Source organism: Phyllobates terribilis, unplaced genomic scaffold, assembly GCF_046119375.1.
Source record: "Phyllobates terribilis strain yellow unplaced genomic scaffold, ASM4611937v1 Scaffold_12__6_contigs__length_324123572, whole genome shotgun sequence".
Lineage (NCBI taxonomy): Eukaryota > Metazoa > Chordata > Amphibia > Anura > Dendrobatidae > Phyllobates > Phyllobates terribilis.
In genome coordinates this window covers 129,420,048-129,447,539 of record NW_027362772.1, presented here as the reverse complement: position 1 = coordinate 129,447,539, position 27,492 = coordinate 129,420,048, and the positions used below count along the sequence as shown (strand labels likewise).

At 49.6% G+C, this 27,492-nt stretch overlaps 1 protein-coding gene across 9 annotated transcripts in view; it reads right to left on the bottom strand.

Annotated features, from left to right (window-relative positions):
- LOC141172265 (sulfotransferase 2B1-like) overlaps positions 1-27,492 on the bottom strand; it is a 462,870-nt gene that overhangs the window by 152,925 nt on the left and 282,453 nt on the right. For 8 of the 9 annotated variants that reach the window (XM_073656276.1, XM_073656274.1, XM_073656278.1 and 5 more), the window contains exon 3: positions 20,607-20,818. In XM_073656276.1, the coding sequence (XP_073512377.1) occupies positions 20,607-20,818 (212 nt within the window). The remainder of the gene's footprint in view (positions 1-20,606; positions 20,819-27,492) is intronic. The other variant, XM_073656281.1, reaches the window with a different exon arrangement.

The window sequence follows — 27,492 nt, the reverse complement described above, 5'->3', positions numbered from 1 at the left end:
TTTTACTGGCATCATAAACACCCTTTAAAAAAATTATGTGGGTGTTGCATCATGGACAACTGTCACCCTGGTGATTTTTGGGAGGTGTATTCCCACACACCTCTTCACACCCACACATGAGTATACGTTTCCTGATTTTGGCTATTTGCTCTTGTCCTCCTTCGTCTCCGCATCTTCATCCTCCACCACCATATCACCAGGGTGATCGTAGTCTTTGATGCAACACCGACATCATTTTTTTAAAGGGTGTTTATGATGCCCGTAAAAAAAAAATGTATACAGCATTGTAAAGATCTGAGGTTGTGGGTTGTAAGTAATCACCTAGGCAGGTTAACAATGCAACAATATTTTATTAATCACCTCCATGGTAATGCAGCAGTTCCAAGTAAATGACCAAAATACTGTTCTCTCAGTCCTTAAGTTCTCAACCTGGGATCAGTAGTTCCATTGGCTTTGTATCATGTGATACCCACTGTCTCCCAACTTTTGGTTGGCCCACAGATTTCGTATCTCTGGCCTGTATAGTCTGTAGCCACAGTCCATGATCCTCCAGACGACAGATAATAAAAGCACAGATATCCAGTAGCAGCAGTCCTTCAATAAAGTTTAAATCCAAATGACATATCCACAACTGAAGCACGTTATCCACTTTAGTTGATAACAGATCTTCAACACTCCTTAAGTCATCCATCCATCAGCTCCAGGTCCACAGCCACAGATCCTAACCCTCCAGCATACTTCCACCAACTCCTAGACTAAAACATGTCTCTCCTCTACTTCCCTGGGGTCCGTCTCCTCCCAGCTCAGAAGTGCTGACACACTTCCCCTTAAGCATATACTGGTCACTAAAACAATGAAGAATATTCTAGAAACCTTCATCTGAGACTGCCTGTAAGACCCCCTTTGGTGGTGGCTCCACTGTTTCTCAATCTACACTCACCTAATGAGATTATTGGCTGTTGAAACAATGGACTCCAGAGATAAAGATGAGATTAGTGGAATGTTGGACATTTTACAAGTGAATCTTACATACTGACAAGTAAGCAGAACTATATAAAACATAACAAGTATATCACTAATAAAACACAGTAATAATATTGACAAAAATGGTGGTCCGTTGCTGGAAAAGTATCATAGTCTTTAGTAAATGGGCAGCTCCTCAGAAGTATGTTCATCTATACCCTCCAGGGGTAAATGTTTGTCAGCCCATACACTTAGTGCATTGGCATTACAAGTATAGGAGATCCGCTTCTTTCTAATGGGAACATTTTTTATGAGGCCCTCCTCCACGTTTCTTCCAAGAGACATTGGAGCGCCTCCCAATTTTTGGCAGCCATTGCATTCACTGCATAGGCAAACACAATGGGAGACTCATTTCCTAATAATGGGAACATTTTTTTTCAGGAGGCCCTCCTCTGTCTCTTCCAAGGGGCATTCGAGTGCCTCCAAATTTTTGGCAACCCTTGCATTCACTGCAAAGGAAAACACAATGGTAGACCTACTTCCTAATAATGGGAACATTGTTTCAAGAGGCCCTCCTCTAAGTCTCTTCAAAGGGGTATGGGGCGCGTCCAAATTTTGGGCAGCCATGCCACTCACTGCATACGCAATAACAGTATAGGAGACCCACTCTTTAGTAATGTAGCATCGGCGTCTCTGCCCCGTACTAGGCAGAGACGCCGTCCCTCTCACCTCCCCGCTCCTGGCGCGGCGTCCTCCAGCGCTTCTCTCCCCGCTGCTTCCGGCACGCGCTCCTTCCCCGGCAGTGTGCTTAGGTCGCGCGCGCGCGTGCTCCCCCTCTCTTAAAGGGACCGCGCGCGCCGTCCTAAGGAGTCCCCGGCCAATTGCCGGAGGACCTCCCATATATAAGGCACCTCCTCCAAAATGGAGGTGCCCGAGCAATGTTGTTGCAAAGCCTTTCATCTCTGCTTCAGCCCTCAGGTCCCGTTACCAGTTACCTGCCAGACACCTGCCAGTCACCTGCCAGATTCCTGCCTGTTACTTATCTATCTGCGGTCCGACAGTCTGCCTACCAGCCCTGCCAGTCTGTCTATGGATCAGTCTGCCTGCTCACCTGGGAGCGCTCACCTACTACCTGTCTGCTAGCCTACCTGGAGGCTCCGCCGTCACGTGCTGTGACCACCTGCATGTCCAGAGACTCTTGCTCGCTCACCTGGGAGCGCTCACCTGCTACCTGCCTGCTAGCCTACCTGGAGGCTCTGCCGTCACTTGCTGTGACCACCTGCCTGTCCAGAGACTCTTGCCCGCTCACCTGGGAGCGCTCACCTGCTACCTGCCTGCTAGCCTACCTGGAGGCTCTGCCGTCACGTGCCATGACCTCCTGCCTGTTCAGAGACTCTTGCCCGCTCACCTGGGAGCGCCTCTCTGCTACCTGCCTGCTAGCCTACCTGGAGCCGTCACTTGCTGTGACCACCGGCCAGTCCAGAGACTCTTGTCCGCTCACCTGGGAGCGTCCACCTGCTACCTGCCTGCTAGCCTACCTGGAGGCTCTGCCGTCACTTGCCGTGACCACCCGCCTGTCAAGAGACTGTCCCCGTCACCTGCTGTGTCCTCCTGCCCTTCTACCCAGAGACTGTCCCCGTCACTAGCCGTGACTACCTGCCCGCCTTCCCTGGGAGCCACCCGCTTCCTTACAAGGACTGCCCCCTTGTATAGTTGCTCAGAGGTTCCACCTCCCAGACCCATTACAGTTTGCTCGGGCCATGGAACCCGGTGGCCCCCAGATCTCCGATCTGCACCAGGAAGTCTTACGTCAGAAAACTCAGCAGGAGGTGGTACTGTCCTATCTACGGTCCGTTAACTCTCGTCTAGGCGCATTGTGTGACTCATCTTTGTCTACCTCTGGTCCAGCCGTGCCCATTCCTGCGGTACCGCAATCCAGTCCCTTCATGGTACCCGACTATGGACCTCGGCTTCTGGCACCTCCACACTTTGCCGGCGAACCTACTTTAGCTCGGGGTTTCATAAACCAGTGCACCCTGCACTTTGAGCTATTGGCATACCAGTTCATCTCCGACCGGGCCAAGGTGGCCTTCATCATGTCCCATCTCACTGGGGAGGCACTGGCATGGCTAAATCCCCTGTGGGAGAGAGGGGATCCCCTGGTGTCCGACCTGCCGTCTTTCCTCGCTGCTTTCCGGAAAGTCTTCGATGAACCTGGACGGAAAACCTCTTCTGCCTCCTCTCTGCTATGTCTCCGCCAAGGGAGTCTCACCGTGGGCCAATATGCCATACGGTTCCGCACCCTCGCTTCTGAGCTTGCCTGGGAAAATGAGGCTTTGGTGTCCGTCTTCTGGGAGGGTCTTTCCGGTCGGATTAAGGACGAGTTAGCTGGTCGGGACATTCCTACCACTCTGGATGACCTGGTGTCACTAGCTACCCGGATTGGCATCCGGTTCCAAGAACGTGCCAAAGAGACTGCCTGGGAGAAAGACTTTTCTCGCTCTGTTACTACTTCCCTGAGACCTGCCTCTCAACCAGTCACTCCGCGGGCGCACTCGCCTGAACCTATGCAGATCGACCAGACCAAGATGGTCAGATCTCGCCAAGAATCTCGCCGAGCCGAGGGAAGCTGTTTCTATTGTGGCAGTATGGAGCACTTCATCCGTTCCTGCCCGGAAAAGCCGGGAAACGCCAGTGTCTAGGACCGCTCGGAGTGGTCGTCCTAGACAAAAGTAAGCCCTCTCCGTCTCTGACTTTACCAGTCTCTATTGCTTGGGGAGAAAACCGTCACTTTGAACTCGCCCACCTGGATTCTGGAGCTGCTGGAAACCTCATCTCCCAGTTTCTGGTAGAGAGATACTGTATTCCCACCAAGTCCCTGGCTGAACCATTGTCAGTCGCCTCCGTGGATGGAAGACTTCACTCGGAGACCATCCTGTTCGTCACTGAACCCATAACCCTGCCGGTGGGAATGCTGCACTCTGAGGAAATCTCATTCCATGTGCTGTACGGACTTTCTCACTCCCTGTTGCTAGGTCTAACTTGGCTCCAGACACACAAACCCGTATTGAACTGGCGATCCGGTGAAGTACTCCGATGGGGTCCAGACTGCCATAGGACCTGCCTGGTTCCGGTCCACCCAGCTCGCCCTCCGCCTACTCCAGCTAATTTACCAGGTCTCCCGGCACCTTACTGGCCCTATGCGGACGTCTTCGGTAAGAAGGAAGCAGAGACGCTGCCACCCCATAGGCCATATGACTGCCCGATCGACCTGGCACCTGGCACCACTCCTCCCCGTGGGCGTATCTACCCGTTGTCTGCAGCCGAGACCCGGGCCATGTCTGAGTACATTGAAGAGAATCTGGCTAGGGGATTTATCCGAAAATCTACCTCCCCGGCTGGAGCCGGATTCTTCTTTGTCAAAAAGAAAGACGGCTCGCTACGTCCCTGTATTGACTACAGAGGACTCAATCTCATCACAGTGTAAAACAAATACCCCCTGCCGCTCATCTCCAAATTGTTTGACCGTCTCAAGGGCGCCAGGATCTTCTCCAAGCTGGATCTACGAGGAGCATATAACCTGGTCCGTATCCGTCAAGGAGACGAGTGGAAGACGGCATTCAATACCCGGGACGGTCACTATGAGTACCTTGTGATGCCCTTTGGTCTCTGTAACGCCCCCGCTGTCTTTCAAGAGCTGGTCAACGACATCTTCCGTGACCTCCTGTACTCCTGCGTAGTGGTATACCTGGACGATATCTTGGTCTTCTCTCCGGATCTCCCCACACACCGAAGGGATGTTCGTCAGGTCCTGCTTAGGCTTCGGCAGAACCACCTCTATGCCAAATACGAGAAGTGCCTCTTCGACCAGACCTCCCTACTGTTCTTGGGCTATGTCATCTCCCAGACAGGTCTGCAAATGGATCCCGAGAAGCTCTCTTCCGTTCTAAAATGGCCTCGTCCTGAAGGTTTGAAGGCGATACAGCGATTCCTGGGCTTCGCTAATTACTATCGTCTTTTCATCCCACACTTCTCGTCTCAGACTGCTCCCATATCTGTGCTTACCCATAAGGGGGCAAATCCCAAGATATGGTCGCCTGAAGCCGAGGAGGCATTCCTTTCCTTAAAGAAAGCCTTCGCCTCTGCTCCCGTCCTGCACCGTCCGGACTGTAATAAACAATTCTACCTGGAGGTTGATGCCTCCTCCTCCGGAGCCGGAGCGGTACTCACCCAAAAATCTTCTACCGGGAGAATGGTAACCTGCGGCTTCTTCTCCAAAATCTTCTCCTCGTCTGAGCGCAACTACTCCATAGGAGACCGTGAATTGCAAGCCATCAAATTGGCACTGGGGGAGTGACGCTATCTGTTTGAAGGGGCTCTCTACCCGGTAATTATCTACACGGATCACAAAAACCTGGCATATCTCCAAAATGCCCAGAGACTCAATCCTCGCCAGGCCCGGTGGTCGTTGTTTTTTGCCCGCTTCGACTTCATTCTTCATTTCCATCTGGCGGACAATAACGTCAAAGCTGATGCCTTGTCCCGGTCCTTCCTGTCCTCCGATCAAGAGGAAGAGCCTACGCACATCATCGACTCCTCCAAGGTGATGAATGTGGCCCCCTTGGATCTGACTCATCTCCCACCCGGTAAGACGTTTGTAGCTGTACCAGATCGGGAGAGGGTGCTTCGCTGGGGACATTCTTCTAAACTAGCTGGCCATGCTGGCCAAAAGAAGACCTTCCAACTCATTACCCGGCATTACTGGTGGCCTACCCTGCGTAAGGACGTGGTAGACTTCGTCGCGGCTTGCTCATCCTGTGCCCGTAACAAAGTTCCCAGACATCTACCAGCCGGCCATCTCCTGCCCCTTCCGGTGCCTGCTGCTCCTTGGCAGCACATTGCTATGGACTTTATCACCGATCTTCCTATTTCTGCCGGTTCTACAGTCATTTGGGTTGTCGCTGACCGCTTTTCTAAGATGGCACACTTCATTCCCCTGCCTGGTCTCCCATCTGCACCCGAGCTGGCTAAAGACTTTATCCGCCACATCTTCTGTCTCCATGGCCTGCCCCTCCACATCGTGTCGGATCGTGGGGTTCAGTTCACCTCACGCTTCTGGAGAGCCACATGTAAGCTGCTAGACATCACCCTGGACTTCTCCTCCGCTTACCACCCACAGTCCAATGGTCAAGTGGAGCGGATCAATCAGATCCTGACCAGTTACCTCCGGCACTTCGTTAATGCACACCATTCGGACTGGGTGGATCTCCTACCATGGGCCGAGTTCTCTTACAATAACCATGAGAGCGAATCCTCTTCCAAATCCCCGTTCTTTATAGTCTGTGGCCAACATCCCCGGATTCCACTTCCTGTCTCCATTTCTGTGGACAACCCTGCTGCGGAGTCTCTTGTCAGTGAATTTTCTACTATTTGGGAGAGTACCAGGTCCACTCTTCTTCTGTCCTCTGAGCGGATGAAGAGATATGCTGATAAGAGACGTCTGGATCCGCCTCAATTCCGTCCGGGAGACAAGGTTTGGCTCTCGTCCAAACATGTGCGTCTCAAAGTACCCTCCTTCAAGTTGGGCCCTCGATTCATCGGTCCCTTCGAAGTTCTCAGGCAAATTAACCCTGTGGCCTACAAATTGAAACTCCCGGCCACCCTACGGATTCCCAACTCCTTCCACGTATCTCTCCTCATACCCCTTGTCTTTAACTCTTTTTCCAATAATCCAGGTGCCCCTCCTGCTCCGGTTTCCGCTGATGACGTCTTTGAGGTAGAGAGTATTCTGGCCTCCAAGAGGGTAAGAGGAAAGACCTTTTTTCTGGTAGATTGGAGGGGGTTTGGTCCTGAGGAGAGAACTTGGGAACCCAGGGAGAACATCAACGCCCCGCTTCTCCTTGAAAAATTTCTTTCTGGCCAAAAAAAGAGGGGGCCTAAAGGGGGGGGTACTGTAGCATCGGCGTCTCTGCCCCGTACTAGGCAGAGACGCTGTCCCTCTCACCTCCCCGCTTCTGGCGCGGCGTCCTCCAGCGCTTCTCTCCCCGCTGCTTCCGGCACGCGCTCCTTCCCCGGCAGTTAGCTTAGGGCGCGCGCGCGCGCTCCCCCTCTCTTAAAGGGACCGCGCGCGCTGTCCTAAGGAGTCCCCGGCCAATTGCCGGAGGACCTCCCATATATAAGGCACCTCCTCCAAAATGGAGGTGCCCGAGCAATGTTGTTGCAAAGCCTTTCAACTCTGCTTCAGCCCTCAGGTCCCGTTACCAGTTACCTGCCAGTTACCTGCCAGTCACCTGCCAGTCTCCTGCCATATTCCTGCCTGTTACTTATCTATCTGCGGTCCGACAGTCTGCCTACCAGCCCTGCCAGTCTGTCTATGGATCAGTCTGCCCGCTCACCTGGGAGCGCTCACCTACTACCTGTCTGCTAGCCTACCTGGAGGCTCCGCCGTCACGTGCTGTGACCACCTGCCTGTCCAGAGACTCTTGCTCGCTCACCTGGGAGCGCTCACCTGCTACCTGCCTGCTAGCCTACGTGGAGGCTCTGCCGTCACTTGCCGTGACGACCTGCCTGTCCAGAGACTCCTGCCCGCTCACCTGGGAGCGCTCACCTGCTACCTGCCTGCTAGCCTACCTGGAGGCTCTGCCGTCACGTGCCGTGACCTCCTGCCTGTTCAGAGACTCTTGCCCGCTCACCTGGGATCGTCCACCTGCTACCTGCCTGCTAGCCTACCTGGAGGCTCTGCGGTCACTTGCCGTGACCACCCGCCTGTCAAGAGACTGTCCCCGTCACCTGCCGTGTCCTCCTGCCCATCTACCCAGAGACTGTCCCCGTCACTAGCCGTGACTACCTGCCCGCCTTCCCTGGGAGCCACCCGCTTCCTTACAAGGACTGCCCCCTTGTATAGTTGCTCAGAGGTTCCACCTCCCAGACCAGTTACAAGTAATGGGAACAATAAAAGATAGCTGGTTGATGGTTCTTTAACAATAGTGAGGGCCGACTGCTGGCCCTTTAAGAATAGTAAAGGCTGCCTGATGGCCCTATAAAAATATCCTTTGTGACTTTCAGAGTCCCTCCTTCATAAATGAAACATGATGTGTCTGATGATATCTCACACACCACATGGCCAGATAAGGTTGTAAAATGTTAAAATGACATTTCCTGGTGAATGCATTTGTCACGGTTGAAAGCAATACAAAAGTGCAAAAACGCATCAAAAACGCTAAGTGTGAACATAGCCCAAAGTGTGGAGGAGTATTTTTGTTTTGGTTATTTATTTTGCTTTTACACAAGTCATTAACTTGGAAAGTATATTCCTTAACATATTTCCCAGGAAAATCCCTTTTGGTTTTGTTTTTGTATGTTTTATTGTGAGTCCGTAAAAGTGGCGTAATAGCTTTGACAATGTTGTTGACAGAAGTGACCTGGGAGTCAGAAATGCTTCCAGGGGTCTCCCCATGCTGTTCCCTTGTCATTTGAGCACTGTTCTCACTGATTTGGGCAATTTTTAGGCCCTCGGCAGACCGCTGGGGGGAGCCGTCTGAAAAATGCTCGAGATTCATATAGACTTACTTTGGGCTCGTTGCTCGGGTCGAGCACCCGAGTATTCCAATGTGCTCGACCCGAGCATCGAGCACCCAAACATTTTAGTGCTCGCACATCACTAACAGGAAGGTCAGGCAAAAAGATATGGGTGTTTGTTGTGGCACAATTTCAGCTTGCCCACGGCCTCGGCCTCTGCTTGCACCATCACGTCCAGTTCCCCGTCCCTTGCCACGCGCCTTGCCCATTTTAAATGGAGGACAATATCTTCCACACTCATTACAAATGGCTGAATTTGGAGCGAAGTTATATGTGATCCGTGTGATGGAGAAACCACACTTTTAAATAGCTGGCCTGTAGGTAGCTATTTTGAACAGCAAACTGGTGTCAAATGCTTCACTGACACACTGAAACAAATTTTTAATGGAGGCCAGAAATTGCAGTATTTTCTGAAAACGTATATATGTTATCCGTGTGACTGAGAAAAAACAGTTTTAAATTCCTGGCCTGTAGGTAACTATTTTGAACAGCAAACTGGTGTCAATAGTTTCACTGACACACTGAAACAATTTTTTAATGGAAGCCAGAAATGGCAGTATTTTCTGAAAAGGTATATGTTTTCCGTGTGACGGAGAAAACACAGTTTTAAATACCTCGCCTCTAGGTAACTATTTTGAACAGCAAACTGGTGTCAATAGCTTCACTGACACACTGTAAAAAATTTTTAATGGAGGCCAGAAATGGTAGTATTTTCTGAAAACGTATATGTGATCCGTGTGACGGAGAAAACACAGCTATAAATAGCTGAATTTTTAGCGCTGTAATATAGAAAGGACTTGGCTGTTTTCTGCACTTCCAAATAGCAAATGACGCCGAAAAATGGTGTTTTCTGGATTGCTTTTTAAGCAAATAATAAGGATTAAGATCCCAAAAAATATTTTTGCTGGCCCCTGAGACCTGGGCCTATATCTAGAAATGTCTAACAGCAGCAGCAGCAGACAGAACTGGAATGGAGCCTCTTATGCTATATGCACTGCAGTATGCTATACACACTGACTGCCTGCCTATATACACTGCCTGCCTGATATCTCTGCAGATGGATTAGTCCTCAGAAGGACTGTTTGTTGAGATGGATATGTGTAACATGCTTCTGTTCTACCAACATCACCTAATAAACAAGCAAATCTCTCCCTAGCACAGCAGCGCCTCTCCCTACACTGTCTGATTGTGGAGTAGACTGACGAGCACAGTGGCGCCAGGTCTGATATAAACCTGATGAAGGTGTGTGGCCAGCCAATAACTGTAATGCCACAACCAACATGGCTGTGGCATTAAAGTGAGTGGCAGGCAATCCCTGCATGTTCATTGGCTCTGTAAAAAGCGGCAAACATGCAGGGAGGGGACCCGAGCATCAGCCCGAGCAACTCGCAAGTATTTTTCGAGCTCCGAGCATCTAGATTACTGAGATGCTCGGGCAAGTACTTGCGAGTATGCTTGCTCATCACTAATTTTGACACAATAATCGTATTAATAAATACAATAATAACAATACAAAAGTAATTACTAGTGATGAGTGAGCACTAAAATGCTCGGGTACTCGTTTTTCGAGTCGAGCAAATTGGAATGCTCGAGTGCTCGGTCCAAGTAACGAGCCCAATGTATTTTACTGGAGGCCCCCTTCCCGGCAGTCTGCAAAGGGACTAAAAATTACCCAAATCGATGGGAACAGAGCTCAAATGACATGGGAACAACATGGGGAAGAACCCTGGAAGCATTTCTGACTCCCAGGTCACAGCTGTCAACAAAGTTGTCAGAGGTATTACGCCACTTTTACAGACTCACAATAAAACATGCAAAAACGAAACCAAAATGGATTTTCCATGCAAATATGTTAAAGAACATCCTTTCCAGGGTGATGACTTGTATAAAAGGCAAAATAAATATACAAAAACAAAAATGCTCCTCCACACCTTGGGCTATGTTCACACGTAGCATTTTTGATGCGTTTTTGCACTTTTGCATTGCTTTCAATCAAGACAAATGCATTCACTGAGAAATGCAATTTTAACATTTTACAACCTTATCTGGCCATGTGGTGTGTGACACATCATCAGACACATGCATACAGTGCTGAAAAGACTGGGGAACTGTTGATATATGCAATAGTTGTGGACTTCTTTGTTTGTGTGAAGGAGGACTTTATGTTGATCTGACAGTAGATGGTGATGTTGTGTAAAGTTTCCTTGTTTACTGTATTGTAGAAAGAAAAAAGTTTCTCTTGTTTTTTCTGTTTTGTTCTTACTTCCTGGTGCAGTACTGTGTGACTGTGCGTTTTTTCCTTTGACTCGTGTTCTGAGAGATGGAAGCTTGTTGTCCCATGTGGTCTGCTCTGTGGGGTTTCTGCCGAGGCTGTGGGTGTCTAGAAGCTGTGCAACAGGAACAACATGGGGAAGATCCCTGGAAGCATCTCTGACTCCCAGGTCACTGCCTAAAAGTGTTCCATCATAAGTGATCTTTGGCGCATGAGAAGATGGATCCCACCATGCACCTGTCATTGCAGACTAGCAACAATCACCATCCACGTCCTTGTCCCAGCGCAGTGTTCAGTTGACTCTACCCCATTCCTTGGAATGCAAGCGCAAGTATGCAGCCAAACACCCACACATCCACAGACCGTAATAGTAATCTGCCTGATTTCTGGGCAGCTGCTTGCAGTTGAAATGTGGCCTTTTAGGCTCGTGGAGGTGGAAGCTGTCCACAACCTTATGGCGGCGGCCGGGTTTCCATACTCGGTTCGCAGTCGTCACTATTTCTCCCGGTATCGTCTCCGCCTTCCACAATCGCGGGTCTTTTAACATTACTGCTGGTACTTTTCTATGGGAATTTGCTTGCCTCCTACCAGCCTGGAATATTTCCAGTAAACTATGCTACGACTCCATGGTATTAGCACTGCCTCCAGTACCAGTTGCGAAGCCATCCCCAATTTCCTTCTCAGGAATTTTATTTGGTAGACTGAGTGGCTGCCCAAATACATTAGTTTCTCACAAGGGAGCTGAAGATAGAGGGCAGTAGGTGAAAGTTTATCCAACCTGTTAGATATCAGAGGGTGAACAGCAGCACAGTGGCTCAGTGGTTAGCACTGAAGCCTTGAAGGGCGGGGATCCTGGGTTCAAATCCCAGCAAGGACAACATCTTCAAGGATTTTGTATGTTCACCCCGTGATTGCGTGGGTTTCCACCTTAGTAAAAAAGCAGCCATAGAGAGTACGGGAACCTTCCCACACACTTTTCTTAGCCAGGACTGCTTCTCAGCAGGGTTGGACGGTCCCACCAGGGAATCCTCGGGTGGGCCCTAGCTTCTCCATCCGGAGAGTTCATGATAGCGCAAACTTTGTTGCTGCTATGGAGCTCTTGAGTGGGGGAGAAAGGTGAGCCCTCAGAATCAAATCCTCTGGTGGACCCAATGTTTTTCAGTGGATGTAAGTAATTGTTGGCTACTATAGACATGGACATTTTTGCTGCTTTATCCGGTTACCTGTAGAGTCCGCAGGCAGAGGGACTTCCACATTAGTTTCTTAATCTGATCGTGGTTTCTGTGCATTAGATAAATTACATGGCATGTTATTGGTCTATATCTCACCTGATTAATTTACTTGAATTTATGATTTGCCTTATAAGCATCAGCCACTTGGCATTATATATTATCATATAACATCTGCTCTGTGATATCGTTAGGCACCTGTACTTTAATAAAGCTTGCACTTTACCTATATAAAATTTATTCAGCAGCTTATACTGATAGATGTCTAATGTATTTATATATACTATATATTGTGTTATTTATTGCCCCCTCTCCATTTGTGCCCCTCCACCGCATTGTTTTTAATATTTCCTGTGTTCTGTGATTCATCACCTGTGTTTGTTAAAACTTAATAAATATATTTCTATGATATAGTTGACCGTACTTCGAAGTGTGTTTCTCTCGTTCCTCAGTAGTATGTTTGCTTCGATGGTCACATTTTTTCTAATAGGTCCATGATTGGGTTAAAATAGAATATTTTCTGATATATTACATACCCATTTGTTTCTCTCCCTTATCCCCCTTTGTATACAGTTAAAGGGTATGCAGTGAATGCAACGGCTGCCAAAAATTTGGAGGAACTCCAATGCCCCTTGCAAGAGATGTAGATATGTTGATATGGTACATATGGTGGTGATATGGTGGTTGAGGATGCAAAGAAGGAGGAAGACAAGAGCAAATAGACAAAATCAGGAAGCATATATAAATGTCTGGGTGTGAAGACAGAGGTGCATGGCAATAGAGTTAGACCTCCCAAAAAAACACTGTATTTGAGTTCATGTTACGCTGCTATCATTTGGCGGTGTTGAGAAGGCTCATTTTTATAAGAGTCAGCCTGTCAGCATTTTCAGTTGACAGGCAGACGCGCCTATCGGTTATAATTCCACCGGCGGCACTAAAAACCCGCTCTGACAAAACGCTAGCGGCAGGGCAGGCCAGGACCTCCAACGCATAGAGAGCCAGTTCATGCCACATGTTCAGCTTGGGTACCCAATAATTATAAGGCACAGAGGAATCACGGAGGATGTTGGTACGGTCGGCAAGGTAATCCCTCAGCATCTTCTGCAACTTTTCCCTCCTTGGCAGAGTAGCCCGCACATCAGGGCTTGTTCGATGGGAGGGTCTGAAAAACTGTCCCAGAACTTGGACAGTGTTGCTCTGCCTCTGTTGGATTACATTTGTGTCTCTCTCGCCTGCACTCTTTGGTTGTCCAACAAAGTGTGACCTCTGCCGCCAGCGTTTTCAGATGGGTATTTTTTTAATAATTCCGCAACAAGGGCCTTCTCGTACTGCTCCATTTTATTAGGCCTGTCTTGTGCATGAATAAGAGAGAGAAAGTTCTCCTTGTAGCATGGGTCTAGAAGAGTCACTAACCGATAATCACTGCCACCCAAAATTTTGACAATGCGATGGTCACGGGAAAAGCAGCGTAACATAAATTCAGCCACATGTGCCAGACTGCAAAGAGACAAGACTTCCGTGTCCTCACGAAGAGGATGACTGACAATGCTGTCCTCCTCATCCTCCTCCTCTTCCTCCTCCCTGTCTTCACGCCATCCATGCTGAACCGACGGTATGACAGTTGTGCAGGTAGTACCATCTACAGTGCAGGAAACTTGCTCATGTTCTTCCTCCTCCTTCTCTTCCTCATTGTCACCCAATCCACGTTGGGATGAGATAAGGCTGGGCTGCGTGGAATCACCCTGTATGGTTTCTTGCTCCATCTCATCGTTCTCCTCCTGCAATGCATCCTCTTTGATGGTGAGCAGAAAGCGTTTCAGAAGTCAGGGAAGTGGGATGGTGATGCTAATTATGGCGTCATCGCCGCTCACAATCTTGGTGGAGTCCTTAAAGATTTGGAGGATGGTACATATGGTACAATTGGCTGACATCCATGTCCACTCCTGAGGCTTTATGTGTGGAATCTTACCTGAATACCGATGGCCTTGTTGTTGCTGATAATCAACAACTGCCCTCTTCTGCTCACATATCCTTCCCAACATCCTCAATGTAGAGTTCCAAAGCGTGGGGACATCGCAGATCAGTTGGTGAGCTGGAAGCTGCAAACACTGCTGAAACACGATAAGGGTGGCGGAAGCTGTAGCTGACTTTCTAAAATGGGCACACTGGAGACGTACTTTGACAAGCAGATCCGACAGGTCCGTGTAGGTTTATAGAAATCACTGAACCACGAGGTTAAGCACATGGACCAGGCATGGAACATGTGTGAGCTCGCCTCATCACAGAGCCGCCACCAAGTTCCAACGATTGTCACACACGACTATGCCTGGCTGTAGGTTCAGAGGTGTCCACAACGCTTCAGCGATGTGCGGTTTGTCACAGAAGCATATTAGCTTCATCACAGCCTGTTGCCACTTGGCCGAGGCAGTGCTTCAGTGTTTCCTGCTTGCGACTGACGTGGTCATTTCGGAGATGGAGGCAAAAGAGAAGGAGGAGGTGCAGGAGCTGTAGAATGTGGGGGCAACCCTGATTGACCCAGGGCCCGCATTCCTCGGCATCGGGAGAACCTGTTCCGTCCCAAGTTCCAACTGGGTCCCAGTTTCCACTATATTAACCCAGTGTGCCGTCAGCGAGATGTACCATCTCTGCCCACAAGCACTTATCAACGTGTCTGTGGTTAGGTGGGTGGACTTTCCCAGTATCTTCGTTGTTGCGGGCACGTCTAATGTTGTGGGACACGTGCTCGTGTAATGCGGGGATGACATACCAGGAGAAACTGTGGCTGCTGGGGACTGAGTACTGAGGGACGGCAATCGCCATCAGGTTGCAGAAAGCTTCCGTCTCCATGAGCCTAAAAAGCAACATTTCGAACACAAGCATTCGCGAAATGTGTGAATTTAGTAGTGTGGCCTGTGGGGCGTTTGCTGTGTATTTGCGCTTGCATTCCAAGGACTGGGGTAGGGACAACTGAATGCTGCACTGGGACAAGGATGTGGACGTGCTTTCTGATGGTGCTATTTGAGAGTATACAATGACAGGTGCAGGGCAGGGGGCATCTTCGCATGCGCCATGGACAGGGGATTGGTGTGCACGCACAACAGCGGAAGAAGCAGTGGTGCAGACACTGTTGCTGGACCCTGTGGTTTGGCCCACTTAGTCGGGTGCTTTGCTGTCATGTGTGGTCGTCAGGCTGATAGTATTGCTACCCATGCAGATGCTGGCCTGGAGGTGGTGGAAATGGCCTTTTTGGGGTTATCTGCAGTCTTTAAAATATAATTAGACTCGGGAAGACCTAACAGCTGTACTGGCAACTTCTGCCGTGTTGGCGTTACGAGGAATGCTTTCCCGCCTTGTATCTGGGCCACCACATTGCTTCTTCCTGCCTGATGTGGTGTTACACCTCCCTCCCCCTGTGTGCTGCTGTCCTCGCTCTGTATGTCCCCCTGCCAGGTTGGATCAGATACTACATCATCCACCACCTCGTCTTCCACTTCCGCATCCTGGTCCTCCTCTTGACTTTCTGGCAATTGTGTCTTATCATCATAATCCACCTCTTGTGACAGTAATTGCACTTTACCACCATCGCCTTTGTGTGACCGTGGCTGCTCCAATATTTGGGCATTGCTACCCGCGTTCTCCTCTTTACATGCTTGAAGCTGGCCGGACGAGAGGCCTGAATCTACAAATGGAAAAGTGAACAGCTCTTCTGAGGGTCCAAGTGTGGGATCAGTTGTCTCGGCATGGTGGGAGGAAGGAGGATCAGGGTGAGGAATATGCGGTCAAGACTCACAGCTACTGAGACATGACCGTGTGGAAGACAGGGTGGAGGTGGTAGTGGTAAAGTGATTGGAAGCATTATCTGCTATCCAACCAATAACCTTTTGGCACTGCTCTGTGTTCAAAAGTGGTGTTCTGCGGTCCCCTAGTAATTGGGACAGGAAGGTCGAGTGACAAGATGTTTGTTGTGTCACAATTTCACATTGGCCACATCCTCGGCCTCTACATGCACCATCACCATCACATCCACTTCCTTATCCCTTGCCACGCACCTTGCCCATTTTAAATAAAGGTCAATATTTTCCACGTTCACGAGAAATGGCTGATTTTGGAACACAGTTATATGTGATATGTCTGACAGAGAACCACGATTTTAAATAGCAGGCCTGTAATTTATTAATATTATTCTACACAGAGACGTAGTGTGAATAGCTTCACCGACACACTGCAACGGAATGAAAATGGAAGAAATGTATGACTTTTGAACCGTCTTTTAGGTGATATGTATGATAGAGAACCATGGTTTTAAATAGTAGGCCTGTAATTTACTAATATTATTCTGCACAGAGAACTAGTGTGAACTAGTGTGAATAGCTTCACCGGCACACTGCAACAGAATGGAAAAGGAAGCCAATATTTTCCACGTTCAGTTCAAATTTCTGAATTTTTATCACTGAAATCTGGAATAGATCTGGCTTTATTCTGCAGTGAGAACAAGCAAATGGAGCAGAAAAATGGTATACTCTGGATTGATTTTTAACCAAATAACCAGAATTAAGATAAAAAAAAATTGCCCTGGCCCCTGATATCTGGGGCTATGTCTAGAAATATATGTAATTATTACAGCAGCAGCAGACTGGTGGATTCATCCTCAGAAGGACTGTTAGTTCAGATGGATATAGATATATATATATAATTTAATCGGGGATTCGTGTCTCTGTCTGAAGCCCCGATAGACTGCTCATGCGTGACGCGCAGTCTAGCTCCAGACAGAATCACGCATCTAGCCGTTACAGGTAAGAGGAGTGTGTATGGCGCCGGAGATCGCGGTATGCGTAGGCACTAAACGCATACCACGATCTCCGTCGCCATAATAATATACTTACCTGACCGGGAGGAGCATTGCCGCGGTGCCTCTCTTCGCCGGAGACCGGGGCAGGAGTGAGGCGTCGGATCAGCGCATGTGCATAGTGCTATCCGGCGCCATTTTACTGAAGACACATTTACAGTGTGTCTTCAGCAAAATGGCGCCAGACAGAGCGGCGCTCCGGCGCTGCACTCCTCCCCCAGCCTCCGATAGAACAGGACGCAGCAGCGCTGGAACAAAGAGAAGAAAGGTGAGCATAACTGTTTACTTTTTGTATGTACAGTGTGAAAGGGATGAAGGGGCCACACATACCAGGATTGGGGGGGTGAGGGGGCCACACATACCAGGATTGGGGGGTGAGGGGACCATGCATAGCAGGATTGGGGAGTGAGGGGTACCACACATACCGCGATTGAGGGGTGAGGGTACCATATATACCAGGATGAGGGGTACCACTCATACCATTATTGGGGGATGAAGGGACCATGCATACCAGGATTGGGGTGTGAGGGGACCCTGCATTCCAGGATTGCAGGGTGAGGGGACCATGCATACCATTATTGGGGGGTGAGGGGACCATGCATTCCAGGATTGCAGGGTGAGGGGACCATGCATACCGTTATTGGGGGGTGAGGGGACCATGCATTCCTGGATTGGGGGTGAGGGTGCCATGCATACTAGAATAGGGATGAGGGGTACCATACATACCAGGATAGGAACGCGGGGTACCATGCATACCAGGATGAGAGATGGGGTTCCATGCATACCAGGATAAGGGGTATCATGCATACCAGGATAAAGATGAGGGGTGCCATGTATACCAGGATGAGGGATTGGGTGCCATGCATACTAGGATGAGGGATTGGGTGCCATGCATACTAGGTTTCTGGGATAAGGAGGCCATACATACCAGAATTGAGATGAGGGGTGCCATGTATAGCAGGATGAAGGGTACCATACATACCAGAATAGGGATGATGGGTGCAATGCATACCAGGATTGGGGTGAGGGGACCATGCATACCAGGATTGTGGGATGAGGGGATCATGCATACCAGGATTGGGGGGTGAGGGGTACCACACATACCAGGATTGGGGGGTGAGGGGACCATGCATACCAGGATTGGGGGGTGAGGGATACCACACATATCAGGATTGGGGGGTGAGGGTACCATACATACCAGGATGAGGGGTACCACTCATACCATTATTAGGGGGAATACATGGATTGGGGGGTGAGGGGATTGGATGAGGGGATCACGCATACAAGGATCGGGGGGTGAGGGGTACCACACAAACCAGGATTGGGGGGTGAGGGTACCATACATACCAGGATGAGGGGTACCACTCATACCATTATTGGGGTGTGAGGGGACCATGCATACCATGATTGGGGTGTGAGAGGACCATGCATACCAAGATTGGGGGTGAGGGGACCATGCATTCCAGGATTGGGGGTGAGGGGACCATGCATGCCAGGATTGGGGGGTGAGGGGACCATGCATACCAGGATTGGGGGGTGAGGGGTTCCATGCATACCAGAATAGGGATGATGGGTACCATACATACCAGGATAGGAATGCGGGGTACCATGCATACCAGGATGAGGGATGGGGTGCCATGCATACCAGGATGAGGGGTATCATGCATACCAGGATAAAGATGAGGGGAGCCATGCATACTAGGATGAGGGATTGGGTGCCATGCATACCAGGATTTCTGGGATGAGGAGGCCATACCCACCAGAATTGGGATGAGGGGTGCCATGCATAGCAGGATGAGGGGTACCATACATACCAGAATAGGGATAAGGGGTGCCATGCATACCAGGATGAGGGGTACCATACATACCATGATGGGGATGAGGAGTACCATGTATTCCAGGATAGGGATGAGGGGTACCATGTATACCAGGATTGGGGATGAAGGGCCCATGCATACCAGGATAGGGATGAGGAGTGCCATGCATACCAGGATAGGGGTGAGGGTGCCATGCATACCAGTATTGAGGGGTACCATACATAGCAGAATAGGGATGAGGGGTGCCATGCATACCAGGATTGTGGGGTGAGGGGACCATGCATACCAGGATTGAGGGGTGAGGGGTACCACACATACCAGGATTGCGGGGTGAGGGGACCATGCATACCAGGATTGGGGGGTGAGGGATACCACACATATCAGGATTGGGGGGTGAGGGTACCATACATACCGGGGTGAGGGGACCATGCATACCAGGATTGAGGGGTGAGGGGTACCACACATACCAGGATTGCAGGGTGAGGGGACCATGCATACCAGGATTGGGGGGTGAGGGATACCACACATATCAGGATTGGGGGGTGAGGGTACCATACATACCAGGATGAGGGGTACCACTCATACCATTATTAGGGGGTGAGGGGACCATGCATACCAGGATTGGGGTGTGAGGGGACCATGCATTTCAGTATTGGAGGGGTAAGGGGACCATGCCTACCAGGATAGGGGGACTGAGGTGACCATGCATAACAGGATTGGGGGGTGATGGGACCATGCATACTGGGATTGGGGGGGTGAGGGGACCATGCATACCAGGATTGGAGGTGAGGGGTGCCATGCGTACCACAATAGTAATGAGGGGTACCATACATACCAGGATAGGAATGCGGGGTACCATGCATACCAGGATGAGGGATGGGGTGCCATGCATATCAGGATGAAAGGTATCATGCATACCAGGATAAGGATGATGAGGGGTGCCATGCATATTAGGATGAGGGATTGGGTGCCATGCATACCAGGATGAGGGATTGGGTGCCATGCATACCAGGTTTCTTGGATGAGGAGGCCATACATACCAGAATTGGGATGAGGGGTGCCATGCATACCAGGATGAGGGGTACCATACATACCATGATAGGGATGAGGAGTACCATGTATGCCAGGATAGGGATGAGGGGTACCATGTATACCAGGATTGGGGATGAAGGGCACATGCATACCAGGAGAGGGATGAGGAGTGCCATGCATACCAGGATAGTGGTGAGGGAGCCATGCATACCAGGATTGGGGATGAGGGAGCCATGCATACCAGGATTGGGGATGAGGGGTGCCATGCATACCAGGATTCGGATGAGGGGCCATGCATACCAGGATAGGGATGAGGAGTTCCATGCATACCAGGATTCGGATGAGGGGCCATGCATACCAGGATTGGGGATGAGGGGTGCCATGCATACCAGGATGTGGGTGAGGGGCCCATACATACCAGGATGAGGGATACCATACATACCAGGATAGGGATGAGGGATAGGGTACCACACATACTAGGGGCCATGCATACCAGGATGGAGATGAGGGGTGCCACGCATACCAGGATTGGGGGTAAGGGGTGCCATGCATACCAGGATTGGGGATGAGGGGTGCCATACATACCAGGATTGGGGGTGAGAGGTGCCATGCATACTAGGATTGGGGGTGAGGGGTGCCATGCATACCAGGATAGGATGGTGGGGACAAGATGGGGTCAGTACAAATACCAGAAGGGGGGCAGCACATATCAGCGTGGGAGACCATATACCAATAAAAATGCTCGCCAAGCTTGTCGAGTACAGTGATGCTCGGGCGAGTACCAAGCAGTGGTGAGCACTTTTGCTCATCACTAGTGATTATACTTCAGCATTACAGAATGTTTTTCATGACTTTTGTGTAATAATTACCTTTGCCTTAGAATCATTAAATGATTTCATAAAAATGTGTTTGGGCAAGTGACTGCTAATAAGACGAGGGTGTTCCTCACTGTGTTGTAGCCTTTGAGCAACATCCAACTCTTCAATCCAAGGAACTCTTTCCCAGTTCGGCACGGTATTGCTCCAACTTGGATCTCCATTTTTTTGGATGAGGCTTAAAATCTCAATCATCCACGTAGTACCTAATAATATTATTAAAAGCAAAAAAGATTAGCTCTAAGCATTTATACAAAACATTTAAATGGAGCCAGATCTCAATACATCTTATATGACACATGCAAAAAATATATTAAATTACACAATACGTTACAATAAAACAATACACAACTACAAAATAGATGCATGCAAGAAGCCAATGAAAATTCAGAAATCCATTTTCTTACTAACAAAAGCACCTGTGATACATATTTTTGTTAGTGAGGATGTATAGGGATTCTTATCATCAATAGCTATTAGTGATGAGAGAGTATGTTTTGTTAACACTTTTGACGAGTATGCTCGGGCGAGCACCGAGTAGTTACAGCTGCTCGGTGATTTGTTTGAATCAGTCCCATGTGCATGATTTGCAACTGACAACTTTAATACATGTGAGAAATGTGTAAGAAATAGACAGGTTAGAAAGGGTTAACAAAACATACTCGCTCATCACTAATAGCTATACGAGAGGGTACCCCCAAAAAACGAGAACTACTTATTTAATTTTTTTTTATTCAAGATAACATATTGAAAACTTTAATCCTTTTCAAAATACTGTCCACTGTCCATTACTCTCACAACGTTTTTTCTACTGTTCGAAAAAACACTTTATATTCTTCTGAACTAATGCTGTTAGTAGTGATGAGTGAGCACTAAAATGCTCGGGTACTCGTTGCTTGAGTAAAGCAAATTGGAATACCCGGGTGCTCGACCCGAGCAACGAGCCCAATGTAAGTCTATGGGAAACTTGAGTATTTTTCAGGCGGCTCCCCCCGGCGGTCTGCTGAGGGCCTAAAAATTGCCCAAATCGACAGGAGCAGTGCTCAAATGACATGGGAATATCCTGGGGAAGACCCCTGGAAGCATTTCTGACTCCCAGGTCATGCACCTGTCATTGCAGACTTGCAACAATCACCGTCCACGTCCTTTTCCCAGTGCAGCATTCTGTTGTCCCTACCCCATTCCTTGGAATGCAAGCGCAAGTATGCAACCAGCCACCCACCCACCCACAGGCTGCAATAATATACTGCCAAATTTTTGACAGCTGCTTGCACTTGAAATGTGACCTTTTAGGCTCGTGGAGGCGGAAGCTGTCCACAATTTTATTGCAGCGGCGACCGGGTATCAATACTTGGTCCCCAGTCGCCACTATTATTATTATTTATTATTATAGCGCCATTTATTCCATGGCACCTTACATGTGAAAAAGGGGTATACATACAAGAACAATTACACTAATCTTGAACACAATGTGACAGCGACTGGTACAGGAGGAGCGAGGTCCCTGCCTGCGAGGGCTCACAATCAACAAGGGATGGGTGAGGATACAGTAGGTGAGGGTAGAGCTGGTCGTGCAGCGGTGTGGTGGATCAGTGGTAAATGCAGGTTGTAGGCTTGTCGGAAAAGGTGGGTCTTCAGGCTCCTTTTGAAGGTTTCCACGTTAGGCGAGAGTCTGGGGTAGAGAGTTCCAGAGTAGGGGGGAGGAGGAGATAAGAGGGGAGTAGAGAAGGAGATCTTGTGAGGATCGGAGGTTGCGTGTGGGTATGTAACGGGAGACTAGGTCAGAGATATATGGAGGAGATAGGTTGTGAATGGCTTTGTATGTCATGGTTAGGGTTTTGAACTGGAGTCTCTGAGCAATGGGGAGCCAGTGAAGAGATTGACAGAGAGGAGAGGCCAGGGAATCGCGGGGGGACAGGTGGGTTAGTCGGGCAGCAGAGTTTAGGATGGATTGGAGGGGTGCAAGAGTGTTGGAAGGGATGCCACAGAGCAGGAGGTTGCAGTAATCAAGGCGGGAGATGATGAGGGCATGCACTAGTGTTTTTGCAGATTCATGGTTGAGGAATGTGTGGATCGGGGAGATATTTTTGAGTTGGAGTCGGCAGGAAGTGGAAAGGGCTTGGATATGTGGTTTGAAGGAGAGTTCAGAGTCCAGGGTTACCCCAAGGCAGCGAGTTTGATGGACTGGGGAGAGTGGACAGCCATTGACGTTGATAGATAGGTCAGTTGGGGGGGGGGTGAATGAGATGGTGGAAAGATGATGAATTCTGTTTTGTCCATGTTAAGTTTTAGAAATCTAGCAGAGAAGAATGATGAAATAGCAGACAGACATTGTGGGATTTTGGTTAGTAAGGAGGTGATATCGGGTCCAGAGAGGTAGATCTGTGTGTCATCAGCATAGAGGTGATAATGAAAGCCATGAGACTCTATGAGCTGTCCCAGGCCGAAGGTGCAGATGGAGAAGAGCAGGGGTCCTAGAACTGAACCATGGGGGACACCTAAAGTTAGGGGGCGAGATGAGGAGGTGGTGTGTAAGTGGGAGACACTGAATGTCCTGTCTGTTAGGTATGAGGACATCCACGATAGGGCCAAGTCTGTGATGCCGAGAGATGAGAGAGTTTGTAGTAGGAGGGAATGGTCCACTGTGTCGAAGGCAGATGACAGGTCTAGGAGGAGGAGGACAGAGTAGTGTCGCTTAGATTTGGCAGTTAGTAGGTCGTTGGTGACTTTAGTCAGTTCAGTTTCAGTAGAATGGTGCGGTCGGAAACCAGATTGTTGGCGGTCAAAGAAGGAGCAGGAGCAGAGGTGGGAGGACAGCTCAGAATGGCCATGTTGTTCCAGTAGTTTGAGGCATAGGGGAGAAGTGATATGGGGCGATAGCTAGTCAGAGAGGATGGGTCAAGGAAGGGCTTTTTGAGGATGGGTGTGATTGAGGCATGTTTGAAGCATGAGGGGAAGACAACAGTTGTTAATGACAGGTTGAAGAGGTGGGCTAGGGCTGGGATAAAGATAGTGGTAAGGTTTGGGATGAGGTGGGACGGGATTGGGTAAAGTTTACAGGTGGTGAGGTGTGATTTGGAGAGTAAAGAGGAAAGTTGATCTTCCGTAATGGTGGAGAAGGTGGTTTTGGAGGAGGAGGGTTGAGAAGGTGTGGGGAGGGGCTGTGGGGGCTTTAGGCAAAAGCTTTGTCTGATGGTGTCAATCTTCTCCTTGAAGAATGAGGCAAAGTCTTTGGCTGAAATAAGAGGAGAGGGAGGAGGCACTGGGGGACGGAGGAGAGAATTGAAGGTGTTGAATAGTTGTTTGGGGTTGTGAGACAGGGAGGATATGAGAGATGCGAAGTATGTTTGTTTTGTTGTAGTGAGTGTGGACTTGAAGGTAGTGAGTGACTGTTTGAATGCGATAAAGTGCTCATTGGAGTGGGACCTTTTCCATCTACACTCAGCATCCCTGGAGGCCCGTCGCAGTTCTTTAGTTAGGCTGTTGAGCCAGGGTTGTCTGTTGATTGTGCGAGCTTTGGTATGTGTGAGGGGGGGCGACCGAATCCAGAGCTGCAGCTGTTGTGGTGTTGTACAAAGTGGCAGCAACATCTGCATCATGTAAGGAACTAATGTCTGTAAGAGGGAGAAGGGATTCAGAGATTGCTCACTATTTTTCCCGGTATCGTCTCTGCCTTCCACAAGCACGGGTCCCACAACATTACCCGTGCCCTCCCCAGTGCACTTACAGGGAAGGACCGCCTAACCACAAACACGTGGACAGGTGAATCTGGCTAGGGACGGTACCAAGCCAGTCCACAGCTTTTTTTGCTGAGAGTTGTATTTAGCTTGGTGAAAGGACTTGCAAAGAGGGAAACCGTATTTACTCTGGGTGTCATTTCTCCCAGGAAGTCCTCTAATGCAGCTTGCTGCAGAAGCAATGGCTGCCCGTCCAACATCAACTTGCACTAGTCGGTGGTGCATTGACACACACAGTGGCGTACCTCCAATGGCGGCAGACCACACCACTGCTATGGGGCCCGTGGCCAGAGGGGGCCTGTGAGCCGGGATGGCCCCAAGCAGCGTGGGAATGAGGAGGATAGGTGAGTAGGAGGTTGCAGCGGCAGAGGAGCAGGTTGCGGCAGTGGAGGAACGGAGCACACGTGGTAGCCGCTGCTGCAGCTATCACGTGTGCCCGCTGCTAAAGGGACATGAATATTCCCTCTTCTCCACTCCCATGGGAGTGGAGAAGACGGAATATTCATTCTCTTTAGTAGCGGGCACGAAGGAGCGCTGAGCCCCGGCTCCTGCTGTCAGTGCAGAGGAGTGAATCTGCTCGCAGCAGCTCACCTCGGCTTCTGAGAGCGCGCGCAGCTCAGATGCCGACATGAGCTGCTGCAGACAGGACGCAGCACTGGAGCAGAGGTGAGGAAGGAAGGTGAGTATAAGTGTTTATTGTTTTATGTGTGCAGTGATTGGGGGGATGAGGAAGCCACACATACCAGGAATGGGGGATTGAGGAGGCCACACATACCAGGAATGGGGGATTGAGGAGGCCACACATACCAGGAATGGGGGATTGAGGAGGTCACACATACCAGGCTACTTGGATTGAGGACGCCACACATACCAGGAATGGGGGATTGAGGAGGCCACACATACCAGGAATGGGGGATTGAGGAGGCCACACATACCAGGAATGGGGGATTGAGGAGGCCACACATACCAGGAATGGGGGATTGAGGAGGCCACACATACCAGGATACTTGGATTGAGGAGACCACACATACCAGGAATGGGGGATTGAGGAGGCCACACATACCAGGAATGGGGGATTGAGGAGGCCACACATACCAGGATTGGGGGATTGAGGAGGCCACGCATACCAGGATTGGGGGATTGAGGAGGCCACACATACCAGGATTGGGGGATTGAGGAGGCCACACATACCTGGATTGGGGGATTGAGGAGGCCACACATACCAGGATTGGGGGATTGAGGAGGCCACACATACCAGGATTGGGGGATTGAGGAGGCCACACATACCAGGATTGGGGGATTGAGGAAGCCACACATACCAGAATTGGGGGATTGAGGAGGCCACACATACCAGGAATAGGGGATTGAGGAGGCCACACATACCAGGAATAGGGGATTGAGGAGGCCACACATAGCAGAATTGGGGGATTGAGGATGCCACACATACCAGGATTTGGGGATTTAGGGGGCCACACATACCAGGATTGGGGGATTGAGGAAGCCACACATACCAGAATTGGGGGATTGAGGAGGCCACACATACCAGGAATAGGGGATTGAGGAGGCCACACATACCAGGAATAGGGGATTGAGGAGGCCACACATAGCAGAATTGGGGGATTGAGGAGGCCACACATACCAGGATTGGGGGATTGAGGAGGCCACACATACCAGGATTGGGGGATTGAGGAAGCCACACATACCAGAATTGGGGGATTGAGGAGGCCACACATACCAGGAATAGGGGATTGAGGAGGCCACACATAGCAGAATTGGGGGATTGAGGATGCCACACATACCAGGATTTGGGGATTTAGGGGGCCACACATACCAGGGATTGTGGGATTAAGGGGGCCACACATACCAGGGATTGTGGGATTGAGGGGGCCACACATACCAGGGATTGTGGGATTGAGGGGGCCACACATACCAGGGATTGTGGGATTGAGTGGGCCACACATACCAGGGATTGTGGGATTGAGGGGGCCACACATACCAGGGATTGTGGGATTGAGGGGGCCACACATACCAGGGATTGGGGGATTGAGGAGGATACACATACCAGGGATTGTGGGGGCCACACATACCAGGGATTGTGGGATTGAGGGGGCCACACATACGAGGATGGGGAAATTTACCAGTAGCTGCTGCATTTCCCACCCTAGGCTTATACTCAAGTCAATAGGCTTTCCCATTTTTTTGTGGTAAAATTAGGGGCCTCGGCTTATATTCGGGTCGGCTTATTTAAAATATACGGTATTTTAAAATCAGTGAGTACGTGGTGCCCATAATACTGCAGGACTGTGGCGTGCATTATACTATATGGGGGCTGCATTTTACCCTATGGGGTGTGTAATATACTGTATGGAGGACTATGGGGAGTGCATTATATTCTATGGAGGACCATGGGAAGTTCATTATACTATATGGAGGACTATGGGGAGTGCATTATACTATATGGAGGTTTATGGGGGGAGCATTATACTATATGGAGGATTATGGGGGTGCATTATACTATATGGAAGATTATGGGGGCGCATTATACTATATGGAAGATTATTGGTGGTGCATTATACTATATGGAAGGCTATGTGGGGCCATTATAATATTTTGAGGGCTATGTGGGGGGCCATTATACTGTATGAAAGCAATTATACATTGTGAATGTTTGTGTGGGGCCATGAGAGTGTATGGAGGGCTCTGTGGGGTTCACAGTTGGGGGATTATACTGTGTTAGGGTCACCATACTTTGCCCCGTGGGAGTTGAAGTGGGGTACAATAGGGTCATTATACTGTGCATGTGGAGGAATGCACCATAGGAGTATCATACTGTTTGGGGGGCACTTTTGTTGGCATCATACTTTATGGGGGCAATGAAGGAAGAATCTACGACTTCAGAAGGAGGTAAATTACTGTGTAAAGGCTGGAAAGTTATGAGATCTGCTCTTCTGTGACACAGACACATATTTATTTTTTGTGGGGGGGGGGCCCAATTAGAGCTTCTGCTATGGGGCCCCATGACTTCTATGTACACCCCTGGACACACAAACATCTTTCTTTGTGCATTTAATTTCATGACTACACAGTTGGGCAATGTCCTGATCTGCAATGTGGTTTGAGAAATAACATGCATAAAAACGTCT